Source organism: Callospermophilus lateralis, chromosome 17 (assembly GCF_048772815.1).
Source record: "Callospermophilus lateralis isolate mCalLat2 chromosome 17, mCalLat2.hap1, whole genome shotgun sequence".
NCBI lineage: Eukaryota > Metazoa > Chordata > Mammalia > Rodentia > Sciuridae > Callospermophilus > Callospermophilus lateralis.
The window spans coordinates 803187-817116 of NC_135321.1; the positions used below are offsets into that span (position 1 = coordinate 803187).

At 53.6% G+C, this 13930-nt stretch overlaps 1 protein-coding gene across 5 annotated transcripts in view; it reads right to left on the minus strand.

The window, feature by feature from the left end:
* Positions 1-10589: 10589 nt before the first annotated feature.
* The window catches only part of Atp9b (ATPase phospholipid transporting 9B (putative)), a 258118-nt gene continuing 254777 nt past the window's right edge, over positions 10590-13930 (minus strand). For 4 of the 5 annotated variants that reach the window (XM_076837216.1, XM_076837215.1, XM_076837218.1 and 1 more), the window contains 3 exons: positions 13468-13671; positions 12071-12103; positions 10590-11003 (listed from right to left, as the gene is read on the minus strand). In XM_076837216.1, coding sequence (XP_076693331.1) covers positions 10867-11003; positions 12071-12103; positions 13468-13671 — 374 coding nt within the window. In that variant the 3' untranslated portion in view covers positions 10590-10866. The remainder of the gene's footprint in view (positions 11004-12070; positions 12104-13467; positions 13672-13930) is intronic. The other variant, XM_076837214.1, reaches the window with a different exon arrangement.

Genomic DNA, 13930 nt, shown 5'->3' on the forward strand with positions numbered 1-13930 from the left:
GCAGTTACCAAACACCATCTGTAATGTGCCCGGAGCACTGGGCTCCCGGGTCACTTCCTGGCTTGCAGGATGCTCCTTACAACAGCCCAGCAGGATTTCAGACATGTCCCTGTCCCTGCTAATTTGCAACTGTTTCCCTAACCAAAATAATAGAAGGAGTAGCAAAGAGTTTTCTGATGGCAACATTGTAACTTTCTTTAAAACACTGTTTACCTAAATCTCTTAATTAAGTAACAACTCAAAGTAAGCCATTTCTGCCCCCAGCCTTAGGTAATGAGGCTGTTCTTTCCATTTTTTTTTTTCCTTTCTGATACCAAACGACTTCATTTTTCATGCGTGCCATGGGATTTTCTCTGCTAGAGAGCCATGTGCCATTCGTGGGGCACTGGCTGCCCCAGGAGCACCCCCAGCCTGATGAGACACGGCAGAATCTGTCCTGGTGAAGGGCCCAGCCACAACTTGGGTTCGCCCAACTTCCCAAACTATTTTTAAAGTGTTTTGGTTCAATAAAGCTCTAAACAAGTTTTGCCAGGCACTTTTTCCATTAATTTTTAAACTGGAGTGAATTTTAAGGGAAATTTAATCCATGTGTTTCTGATTCATTTACACTGAACCCCTCAAGATGCTGTGCTGGGGCTGTTTGATGTCCAAGAAGACGGGGAGCTTTTTATAAGCCTGCTCAGGACTTTATTTCTTCTTAGAAACAGGAAGTGGCATCTGGCCAAAGTTAGATGAACATAAACCTCTCCACAGCGATGCGTCCATCCCAGACCCAGCAAGCCCAGGGCTGCTCTGCAGCCCTGCCTGGGCTCAGGCAGAGGCAGAGCCCACCCCTGGCCTCCACCTGCTCTCCTCCCCTACTCAAACAGCCCTCTTTTAAAAAGGGTTTTCTTTTCTAAAGTTCTGGTAAGATATCCCTAGCATACAATGTGTCATTTTAGCCATTTCCTAAGTGCATGATGCACCAGGTGCACTCACACTTCTGTGCAGCCATCACCATATATATCTGTTTCCAGGACTCTCTCATCTTCCCAAACTGAAACTGCCCCCTCTGTGCACCGACGGCTGCACTGCCCCAGCTCTGCTTCGCTTTGCTGTCTCTTGGACCTCCTGGGAGTGAGCTGTGCAGCACTTATCCATCTGCAGAGTCCCCAGGGTTCCCTCGTGCTGTACCTGTGTGTCCGATTTCCCTCCTGAGGCGCAGTGACAGTCCAGTGGGCCGGCACCCTGTTTTGTTCATCCGTCTGTTTTCCTTCTTATCTATTTTGAGACAGGGTCTTGCTATGCGGCCCAGGCTGGCCTTGACCTCCTGGGCTCACTTGACCCTGCCTCCTGAACAGCTGGAACCACAGGTGTGCCCAGCATGCCCAGCTGTCCATTCACCTGAAGTGGAGAAATGGCCATCTCCACTCACTTTATCTGAACGATGCCATTGAGAACTTGGGTGCAGGTCCTTGGGCCCTTGGGCTCCCAGTTCTGCTGTGCGGGAGGGGCTCCTGCTGGGCTTCCGCCTGGAAGGCAGTTTCTCCCAGGCTCTGGGAGAAGCCTCTGCTGCCTACAGGTGACCCCGGTGGGGTTCCTCCACCACTGACCCAAGTGCCAAGGGAGAGAGAAACCATCCAGCTGGTCAAGAGCCCTCGTGTCTCTGTAGTTGACTGTCTCCCTGTCTCTGTCCCTCTCCCATGTGGACCACTGATGCCCACTGCCCTATCTACTTCCTGTGGATCTGGGATTTCCGTTCTCACTTACCTTATTGAGCCCTGACCTTCAGGTGTCCCAAGGGCTGGGGGACAAGTAATGTGTCTTTCCACACTTGCAGCAGGTCAGGCCCAGCAGAGATCACCTGTTGGTGGGACAGGAGAAAGTCTTGGCGGCTACTGTTGCTGGTGCTGGGGTGCAGAGCTCAGGGACCCCTGGGCCTAGAGGACACGGCTACTCACAGTCACAGTTCCACTGAGGAGACGTCACCTTCCCTCGTGGCTGTGGCCCTTGTGGTCTTCCTGTGTGGACCCTGAGCTGCAGGCTCTGGAGGGGTGCAGGAGGTAGCCTGGCCTGGGAGTCCATGTCCCCGGGCCAAGAATATTTAGGCTGGGCATCTCAGGGGCACCCCTGTGTGGTCCGTGATGGGGGTTGGGGACTGGAAGGGCCTAGAAGGGGCAGAAGTAGATGCCTGGTCCTTGAAGGAAACTGAGATGGACCTGAGAGGAGTGACAGCAGTCACTTTGGTGAGGGGTGAGAGTCAGCCTAGGGGCAGGGGCAGCAGGGGCATCTCGACACTGGCCATGCCTGGGTCTGGCACTTCAGGGTCCTTTGCCCCCACTCAGATATCTTGCATCCTCCAATTTCACCACAGCTCTTCCCACATCTCCTGGCTCCCCATGGTGCCAGCCCATTAGGTCTGATTTTCAGAGCATTGTGAGATTTCCCAGAGCCACAGCTCCTAGCTGGAGGCTCCCTCTTCAGTCACTCTCTGCTCATTTCCCTGGTGTCTTCCTCCTGTCCTCTTTGGCTTGTGTCTGACACTCCATTTGTCCCCATGTGGCATCTCTGTGCCTAATCCTTAGAGCCACCAAGTACAGACAGCCCTTGGAAGGGCAGAGGAAGCTAGCCCAGGGCTAGGGCTCTCACGCAGCCCAGCCTGCGTCCTCTCAGTGCCTGAGCTCCTTCTTCTCTCTCACAGATCGATGGACGGGTGACCAAGGAGGCCCAGGGTAGAGCCCCATCCTCGTGGGGGTGAACCGGGGTGGATACAATGAGGACTGCCGGGGTCCCAGGGGTGGGTGGACACAGCCAGAACTGCCGGGGTCCCAGTGGTGGGGTGGACACAGCGAGAACTCCCAGAAGTCCCAGTGGTGGGTGGACACAGCGAGAACTGCCGGGGTCCCAGGGGTGGGGTGGACACAGTGAGAACTCCTGGGGTTCCCAGTGATGAGGTGGACACAGTGAGAACTCCTGGGGTTCCCAGTGGTGGGGTGGACACAGCGAGAACTGCCGGGATCCCAGGGGTGGGGTGGACACAGCGAGAACTCCCAGGGTCCCAGTGGTGGGGTGGAGACATATTTAGATGCCAGAGCCCCTGAGAAGGCACTATCCCTCCCACCCCTGTCCCCTAAAGTCTGTTTCCGGTCACAGACTCACTCACATCCGCCTGGGTGGCCTACTTGGAGCACCCCACGCAGGCCCCCACCTGAAGGACACAGCCAGCCAAGGACAAGCCTGCAGCCTACCCAAGCCCACATGTCCAGGCTGAAGCCACTGTGCTCTCCACACACATCAGGACACCGTCAGCTGGGGTGGCAGGAAGTTTGGTCCACAGGCCCCCCGCACACCTTGATGGGGCATCCACTCAGCCCTGTGCAGGCGCCCAGGGTCCACAGCAGAAGAACAGTGTGGGCCGAAGGCCCCGCAGCCTGCACCCACCCATGGAGTGCCCCATGGTGGGTGCCAGTACCCGCTGTGGAAGCTGGAGCTGGAGCTCTTGGTTCTGTGGGACCTGCTGTGTGTGTGACACCAACTCCCACAGCCACTGGCTGTGCTTCCTCTCAAGGACCTGCAGGCAGAACACTGTCCACAACTCTGGGGACTACAGAAGCACTCCTCAGAGGAAGAAATGCGGACAACCGAAAGCATCCTCAAGGGAGGTGGGAGGCAGCTGCACAACTGAGAGGAAATGGTCCTCGTCCGCTGTGACCCGATTCCACTCTGACCACAGGCAGAGCCAAGCAGAGCAGCAAGGAGGCAGGGCCTGGTCAAGCCCCTCAGGACTTGCTGACATTCTCCTCCTTGGGGTGTTTGGCCTCCACTTCCAGGGGCTTGTGGGCTGACACTGGAAGTCCCCACCCTGTGAGAACCTTGATCAGCCGGATGACCCAGAAGCTAGCTTTGATTGGCTAGGTGACCTTGTGGGAGCCTGCCAGTGTCACCTCTGGCTTGGGAAAATCAGTGAGGATCATGGCATCCCCTTCCTGAGTCTGAGTCCCTGGACGCTCTTGCAAGAAAGGCTTGCACGTGCTCACAGAGCCCTGCTCATGTGGCATGTCTGCAAACACAGACCACGCTCACCAGGAAAACCTGAGTCACAGCCGTGCAGAATGCGCTGGACAGGTGGACAGTGCTTCTGTGAGCCAAGAGGGCTCCTGGGCTTCCCAGACTACAAACACAGCAAGAGTCAACACCTCCACACTCCAATTTCACATAAAAACCCAGACTTCTGACTTTGATCTACACTTGATTTTATAGCCTCACTTTCTTTATTAGCAAAAGAGAAGCGAGCAAGATGCAGCTCCTGCATGAGACTGAGTCCATCTCCCTCAGGGTATGACTTTTGCTGAACTCGCATTTCTAGATCTGCACAGGAGGTCTCTGCATCCAGGCCAGTCCAGGAACTGCGGCACACCAGTTGTGCTGGCCACCAGTGCCCTCGGGGTCCAGGGGTGGGGAAGGAGCTGAAAGCACAAGAGTTCTTGGAAACACTGTACATGGGACAGGAGGACTTCCATTTTCCTTCCAGATCTAAAGTCACAATGACAAGGTCTGGAAAGGTCTGTTATTACTACTGTGTTCATGATGCTGCAAAATGAATACAAACACATCTTTCTGGGGCTCCTTGGCCTTTGCCAGTGTCTCCTGGGCCACCAACCCCAGAGGCACACAGGACCTTGTGGCCAAGTTTGAGCTTGGTGCAGCCCCTGCAGCCTGCCCAAGCCCATCTATCCAGGCTGCAGCCACCGTGCTCTCTGGACACACCAGGCACCAGCACCCTGGACGCTGGGGGCTCTACTGATGAAGGGACCAGGCTCCCCATTCAGGCAAAACAGCGGCACTGTGTACACTAGTGCCTGTGGGTAGGTATGTTCTCAGCCAGAGCAGACCCTGCCCAGGAACCCTGCATCCAGGACTCCCTTGGTGGAGCCTGTGCCACCTCACTAGGGCTGCCTGGTGGACCCGTTTCTTGTCTTCTAGCACCCCCTCCTGGAGATGTTGGGAATCACACCTGTGCTCAGTACAAAGGTGGACTGCAGAGGACCCCAGGGACACTAGTGGACGCTAAAATTGGGCACAATGGATTGGAAAGAGGGAATTTGTTCAGCCTCCAGGTAGCTCCAAATCTGGGTTACGGACACGGCCTGACAAGGACACAAGTCTGTGTGTGTCATGTGCCCGCCCAGAAGCTAGAACTAGGTACCTTTCCACCAACGGCCCTTCCAGCCCTGTCCTCAAGGCAGTGCCCACAGGAACCTCCCAGATGGGGCTTGGCCACAGGGCTGAGTGGACAGCAGGCCTAAGGAGGTCTGCTGCACTGGACAGGGTCTGCCTGTTTGCAGGAGCTGAGGGGAACATGGGGGTCTCAATATATTTCTGAAAGCCTGAACTTTTCCCAAGATGAGCAGTTTTCATGGAGACACAGTGGGTGAGAGCCCTGCTGTCTAGGGCATTTGGTGGTGGTGGCTGGGCTGGTCCCTGCCAGGGGAACTAAGTGGCTGTCTCTTGAGGGGCTCTTGGAGCATCAGGTCTTTTCCAAGTGACTGGAGACCTGTGTAGAGGGAGCTGGGTGACCTGCAGGGACATAACCTCATGACTTGGGAAACAGGGTGATGGGCTTAGCCAGGTCCATACAGCCAAACACAGAGAGTGTCCTGGACTCCAGGTTGGCTGTTTCCTTGCTCTGGGGAATCTTCTCCGTGCCTCAGTTTCCCCACTGTTACTGATCCAGTGCCTCTGAGCATATCCAGGGCACCACACTGTCCTCTAGAAGAGGCAGGAAGGTTGAAAAGGCCAGTCCCACTCTTAAGGATGTCCAAGGGTGCTCTGAGGAGAGGCAGGCTCCAGCAGACTCTAAATTCAGGGCAGGGCTGCAGGGGTGGTAGGGAAACACTTCTTCTTTCTCAGGGTGGCCCCAGAAACACAAAGTGACTTTTCCGGCACGCTACCTTACAATGTGGCTTGCATGGTCCCTGGTGGCCAACGTGGTGGCAGCTGGGCCAGTCGGGCACAAGACCTGACAGGAGACAGGGAGAGCAGGTCCTGCCTTGCCAGGGCACTAGAAGTGGTCTCTCAGTGTATGCGCAGGCTACCAAAAGCTGACTCCCAGCTGAGCCCTAGAGGCAGCACAGCACAGTACAGACTTCTTGTCCTCTATAAGCTGTACTCTCTGTCCCCATCCTCAGGTCTCTGTCATCCCTGTGCCTCAACTGTCACTAAGACCCAGGAGCTGTGGAAACAAGAGAGCCAGGTCCAGTTTCTGTGCTGCTGTCCCCTGGGTTGCAGGCCACGTGGGTACCCCAACACCCAAGCTATCCCAGTGGTACCTCCTTTACCCTTGGGGACCCTGGAGAGACCCTTTGTCCTTGACCATATGGAGGCTAGGTGCAGGGCCTGTGGCCTCCTGACCCCTGGAGAAGGCAGGGCCTTTCTGCCTGGGGGATAGCTTGGCCACAAGCCCAGCCCACAATGAGGGCCATGTGCAGACCGCATGGTACCACCAAAACTCACTGTAGTACCACGCTGGGTTCAGAGGACAGGCCACAACTCCAGGCAGCTTCCCCCAGGACAGACCCACCCTCAAGGTGAAGAGACTGCTGTCAGCTGGTCTCCTCCCAGAAAAAGCTGAGGCCTTGATCTGAGCAGTCGCAGCCCCTGGCCTAGCCTGCTCATGGTGCCAGACCTTTCCCCATCTGGTCCTCAACCCACAGAATGTCATGGCACTCTGAGAACTTCTGTGAATACAGGTTCACAGCAAGTTTCAAAACACATGTGAACTGTGGGGAGGGTCCCTATTCTGGCCCACGTGTGAAGTCACGAGTGGGAGCGTGCAGATGCAGGAGCTGTTGCCCTTGCAGCATCCAGACACAGCCCCTCCTGCTGTCCCTTGTAGTCACACCACCCTAAAGGCCCCCAAGACACTAACCATTCTGGGTGAACCTTAAATGTCCCCCAAAGGCACATGTGTCCAAGGCTGGGTCTCCAGCAGGTGGCATTACGGGGAGAGGTAGAACCTGCAGAAGGGGGTCTAGTGGAAGGCAGTGAGGGAGGTCACTGGGGGCAGGACAGGAAGGACACAGGGACCCTGACCACTCCTCCCTCCTCGGCTTCACAGCTGCCACAGAGAAGAGCTTTGCTCCCCCTTGTGCTGACTGCCGTGATGTTCTGCCTCCCCACAGGCCCAAAGGCAACAGCCAACTGGCCAGACCCAACTGTGAAACCTGGAGCAAAACTGACCTTTTCTCCTGAGGGCGGCTTTCTGTGATGGAAACCTTTGTACCTTTGAACGTCAGCACCTTTGTCTTCGTCCATCTGGCAGAGGTTGGGTTTTCACCAAGCTAGCCTTGGATTCCTAGACTCCTGCTGGTCATCTGTGCTCTATTTTGTTGATATTCACTTTTATTTATTTATTTTTGCTTCTTGCCTCCTACTTGCTTGGGGCTCACTGTTACTCTTTTTCTAGCTTCCCAAAGTAGAAGTCTACACGTTGATCTTAAGACCTTTCTATTTTCTGACATAAGCATGTAGATCTGTAAGTTTCCTTTAAGAAACTCTCAAATCTTGACATTTTCATTAAGTCGGAATTGGTTAGAATTTCTCCCATCATGTTTTCCTTGACCCACAAGCCCTCCGTAAGTGAGCCATGTGATTCCTGTTTCTCTGGTGCCTGTCGACCCAGTACCTGGCTGCCTTGGTGGGCACACTGCAGTAGCTGGGTGCAGGGTCCCTCAGTCAGCAAGGTCTGGGGTTTCTGTGCAGCTGTTTCTGACACAGGGCACGGAGGACAGCTGTTTCTGACACAGGCCAGCCACACAGGACAGCAACTAGTGTCCCACAGCAGACTGACTCTGCAGCCACAGCTTTCCTCACTCCACTCCCCTGCAGCCCCTGTCCAGTGTGTGCTGCCTGCAGGGACACCTTCAGCTTGAGGGTCCTCAGAAATGGTGTTGTGGGGCACTGGCTCTGAGCGCTTCCTGTCGGCAGGCTCCACCTGCCCCAGTCTGCTGCTCTTGCACTGTCTCCCTCTGTATTTATGGCATTTCTCTCTGTACACAGCATGTGGTTAGTTTTGCTTTTTATGCAGCCTGATAATCTGCCTTTGGCTAAAGCATCCACTGCATTTAGGAAAATGATTTTTCACCCACGACACTGTCCGTCCCCATCTTCCCACAGATGAGAATCTGGACTTGCTCAGCTGCTCCATGAAGACAGTGCCCTAGGCCTTAGAGGTCGAGCAGCGAGCGTGTCTTTCCACTGTAGGCTCTTCGTAGGGCCCTTACCGGTACAGGAAGGGTGCATGTGACCCCTTACTCCACCTGTTTTGGCTTCATGGGCGGGTGGTACAGGCTTTAGGAACATGGTGTCGCCCTCTGATTTAGAAACACTGGATAAAAATGCAAGATGGTCGCAAGCCTAAAGGAGGATGAGGTGTGGAGAGCAGCAGCAGAGTCCACCCACCAGCCTGCCCACTCCACCCTGGCCCCTCTCCTGTCACCTCCTTGCCCACTTGGCCTTCCTGTCTGCACTCTACCCCACCTGCATTGAACACAGGTCTCTTCCCTGTCTCTGCACAAGTGGCTACTTTCTTCTCTGGTCTCAGCATCAACCCTACCTCTTTGAGGAGTCTCCTCTAGACTGTCCTGGCAGTCCCTTAACTCTCATCTCCATGTCAGCTTTCCCCTGCAGGGCCACATTTGCCATGTCCCTAAATGCACCTGACACACAGTGGGCACTCGAGACTCCTGTGCTGAGAGCAATCTCCTCTCCTATGAAGCTTCTGATGGAGGAGGGTTGAGGTCAACCCTGAACCATCTAGATGGCCTTCCTGTGCTCCAAGACAAGAGTGGGGTCCTCCAGAGGCCTTGAGGGGGCTGGGCAGCATCTTACAAGCAGGTAGCTCGGCTAGAGAGCCTCTGACAGATGCAGCTGAAGAACTCAGGACACAATGAGGTTGTTCCACAAACTAGTCCTCACCCGCCCGAGGGCACCTTTGCCCTCTTGAGCTGGTTCCTAAACCTGAGCTGGACGAGATCCAGAGACCCTTTATTAGGCAATTATTTTGTCCCATCTATCAGAACCAATATCACAAACTCCCTCTGAGCAGCTTACCATGTGCCAGGTGTCTGCCGGCTGCTTCCTTCCTGTGAATGGCCTCATTTAGCCCCAGAAGCCGCACTTTGCAGTGATTCTCCCCGATTCACAGAGGGCTTTGACTTCACACATTCTGATTTCTAGAAACTCATATTTGGCCATTTCTCCTTACTCTGTATCTAAGGCTCACAAAAGCCTCATGTTTTATTTAAAGATGTGCAAAAATGCTATTCCAAAGGCTCACAGTATTTAGATTTTCTGTTACAACTGTTAGTCATCTGTTACAACTGTTAGTCAACCTCCCACGTGGGTGTTTGTTTTATTTTAAAAACAGCAGAGGCAAGAAATGTCTAATCTGAACTTGGTATTCTGTACCCAGATCCATGAGTGATGCCACGTCAGCACACAGGCCACAACATTCCTGTGAGTCCAATGCCCTTAACTCAAATTGTGTGAAAGAAAGAGCAGGGACATGAACTCCCAATCCACCAAGATGGTGGGTGTCTGCAGGCTCCTGAAGCTCAGCACACTCCTCCAGCCTGGCAGCCCCAGACCGGACGCTGCTGGAGAAACTGGCAAAACAGTGACACCTTGTGGGGGATATGAGAAACAGCATTCTCTGGTCCCAGGTCCACCTGGGACTTCTGAATGCTCAGGCATCCAAAGATCACCTGCCACAGGCATGTGATCCAAAAGGCACATGTGACGATATATGGGAAGGAATACACTTGATCGTGGCATTGAGCCTCTCCTTTGAACAGAGGCACTGACATAAGCCTAGGAGGAGGTGGCACCACAGACACAGGGCTTGTTGGGGGCCACCCCCACGGTGCTCCCCTCAGTGGGTGGGCATTACACAAGGATGGTGGGGTTACATTCAGTGGATGCTCAAGGTGAAGGACAGTGTGGTGCATAAGACACCTGGTGCAGAGGACTGCAGACTGTTCCAGAAAACCATAGACGCCTTCCTGTAAGAGGCCAGGTGCTCGGCAGCAAGCTCCCTGAGGGCTCTTGAAACACCCCGAGAAGGGCACAGAGCTGGGGCAGTTGCGAGGACCAAGCCCTGGCCCACAGGCTCTTCTACCCTGACACCAGCAGCAGGGGCCCATGGCACTCCAGGGAGCTGCTGGTGGACACCTGGACACCTCCTGAAGCCTGGGCGGGGGGCTCTTCCACCCTAGCGCCAGCACATGTGTGTGTATCATAAGTCCCCCAGGGACACCTGCTACACAGCAAAACCTCTTTCTGAGTGTGATTTTTGCAGACGTGAGAGGACATGGAGTATGGACACACTATGGAGCAACAATGCCTTTGACAAATGGCTCCATTCCCAGCGGCAATGTAACTGCCATCAGAGATGTCACACCATCTGTTACCTGGGTTTTTCTGGGAGGAGCACACTCTATGCAAGAACATACAACCACGTGAGTGCCCAGCAGAGAGCCCCGCAGGAGTCTGGAGGCGCATCATGGCCGTGGGCGGCGGCAAGGGTGGCTGCAGGGCAGACAAGCTTCCCCAGTGTGCAGACTTTATTGTGCAGGGGAGTGGCTTTCACATTCCACATCAAAGGAGAACCCGAGTGCTGGGGAGCTGCAGAAACCACTGCCAGCTCTCAGAAGGGCAAATCCTTTACAGTAGCAGGGAAGGAACAAGACTCCTTTCCAGTGGAAGCCCGTGCTGCCTCAGTGGACATCAAAGAGGAAGGGGCAGGCCCCAGCCCCCTACCTCCCACCTCCCACAGGAGCCAGCTGAGAGGCCTACGGTGCCTGGAGGCCTCTGGCAGCTGCCGACCCCTCAGGAGCTCAGCTTGGAGTAGCTGGGAGGAGAGAGCTTGCGCTTCAAGTACTTGAGGACGTAGAGTGGAAGACAGCTGACCACAGTGATGGCCGACACTTTCCACAGGAAGGGCACAGTCGTGATGAAGGCAACATCTGTGGGGAGGAGGCAGAGTGTGAAAGCTGCCAGGACTTTCAGCCCAGGCCACAGCTGCAGCCCTGCCCTGCCACCCCCCAGGCCTCCACTCCAGCACCACGCCCTCGCCCAGAGGCCTAACTCAGCCTTGAAGGGTCTTCATGCATGCTATTTACCTGTGTCTGGCACACACAGTTCTTTTCTCAACAGAAGGAACAGGGGGCCGAGCACTAGGAAGGGGCTGCACATGGCCACCATATATGGCTAGCGGTTCAGGCAGCCATTGGCAGGATTTGCACACTGCCACGTGGCTCTGGGGAAGATGCTAGTTAACTGGCCTCTGCTCTGTCTAGCTACCCTGGCCAGTCTTCTTCTTGAGGCAGAGCCAGCTACATGGGGCCTGGGGCAGCTGGCAGGTCCCTGCGACATGAACGCTCAGATGCGCCAGTCTCAAGTACTTCTCAGCCCGCCAGTCCCAGGCATCCTCACTCTCACAGTCACCTCGAACAAGCCTATTCACCACCCCAACGAGACTGCATGGGTAAAGATGGCTGCTTTAAGTCCGCAGGAGAAGAGACTTGTGGAAAACCTGACATCTGTAGTTCCATTCTACACACAGCAGAAGCCTTTTAGATTGCAAAAAAAAAAAAAAAAAAAAAAAAAAAAAGAAGAAGAAGAAAAGGATAGAAAGATCTACTTACTAGGAGTTGGGCTTTTACAAAAATAAAGGATGTAGGGAAAACAGCTGCTGTCCATACAATGGGCTGAAGCCAAAAAGAGATGGCCACAGGCAACCTGACCCACATTTTGAGACACCTGGGAGTGCTTTTCAGGAGCTTTGCCACTAAAACGTGAAAGGCCAAAGTTCTAGGGCAGGACACATAGTGGCTCCCCTTGCCTCCGGCCTTTCACTCAGACACCAAGTACCCAGAGGTAATCCCAACCCCCCAGGCTCACGTGATGTCTGAGTCGTGGGAAGACGAAGTCAGGGGAAGACTTTTGTTATCAGATAAGTATCTCCATCAACATTTTTTTTTTTTTTTTGCTAAATTTCTATACTCTTGAAAGAAATCATAACTTCACCTACCTAAGAAAGCTCCAAAAGATACTCTGCCTATACCTGTTCCGAGAGAAAACAGGAGTAAAGAACATGAAGGACGGATTAAAGCAGACAGCAGGACAGTTTCAGGTGGTTAGCTACTGATTACAGAAACACATTAAAAAGCAACAAAAATGTCAGTATGAAATGCATTTGTGACTGGCTTTAACCCTGTTATTTTATCACCTACTGCCATACAACTTGAAAATATAGCTGAGATGTGTGATTAACTTCCTATAACTTAACAGCAAGCACCCAGATATGCCCCACTGGGTCTGCAGCTAAACCTCCAAGTGGGTTCCACCTCAGAACGCAGCTCCCCTGAATGCTTGCCATCCTGGGGCACGATGGGGTTCTGTGCACCTGTTCATATCACTTAGACATGCTGCTACTCTCCAGGTCTGGCTCCAAGAAGCAGGTTCAGAGGGGACAGGTCCTGCCCAAGCATGTAGTTGGGGCTCTATAGCTCCCATTTATGTGTGTTTATGGTCATACGGAAAAATACAGCAAACATTTATTCTCCAAAGACAAACAACTAAGCTACTCTAACTAGAAAGAAGCCCTTTCTTATGTGCCATAGGCAGGCTTTTTGTGTAACTTCTAAAAATTATAAGCATGAACTTTTAATATTTTTCCTGCCTATATGCTCACCACTGCATAAAGCAAAGCGGCAGAGTGGCAGTCTACACCATACTTCTGCACTCACTCACTGCAGGTTTAATTCTGGGTGCTTTGAGGGCCCCACACTTTATATCAAGGTGCAAACATCAGCACACCAGCAGCAGAGGGCTCACATCCTCACCTGCAGTGCAGGGGACATTAAATAGACTGCTGACCTGCCCGGGACATTCCCTAGGGTGCAGACCTGGAACTTTCTGCCCAGACCAGGAAGAGTGTCAACTTGCCACCTGAAGGCAGCGGCTACTGTCTTACCCCCTGTCTTTGCCCCAGGAGATAGGGCCTTGACAGGCTCTGGGAAATGAGTAAGACCTGATGCTAAATGATTCTTTGCTCTCTGCCCTGATTTTAAACACCTTAAGAGGGAAGCATGCTTGGTCTTTCCAGCCACTGACCAATCTGGAGGTGGGTAACCCAGTGTCTGACGGTTGACATAGTCTCCATCATTCACAATCTCCAGCTGGAAGAGGCCTAGATTCTGGGGAGGACAAATGAGCTGGTGTGATAAAGTGGCCAAGGAGGATGCTTCAACATCTTTTAAAGCCAAGATAATGAAAATATTAACTTTACAGGTGAATGCAAGAAATTTTTTCTTTGCAGAAAAATGAATTCTGTGCTGTGAAATTGTCTCATATGGGTTTTATTGTGATCCACAATTCAAGGCAATGTTCTGAGAAGTCACAATGACAGAATGTTCAAAAACTCACCAAAATATTCATTCAGAAAGGCGAGGGAGGCCACATAGCAGCCCAGACTGAGGAACTCGGCCACAACCATCAGCCAGTGCCATGTCCTGATGGTCAGGGCCACCATGAGCAGCTCAGTCAGGACCAGTGCTGTGAAGGAGATGGCCACCACGTGCACAAACTCCGCCTCGAAGAGCACCAGGGCCCCGAACATGAGAATCCCTCCTAGGAAACAGCACACTGGTCAGCGGGGAGCACACTGCCCACACATCCCACGCAGATGGACAGCCTGGTCATACTCTGGACTGTGGCATCAGCCAGCTCAGCGCCAGGCAGAGGCTCACAGACATCTCAACACCTGCAGTAAGGACGCCTCCACCGAAGGCCGCATGCCATCTATGTGCTGGGGGATGACCACACTGGCAGCACCTCACTTACCTGGAGCACCACAGAGCGGCTAAGGCATGTGGCTGTGTAAGCCAGC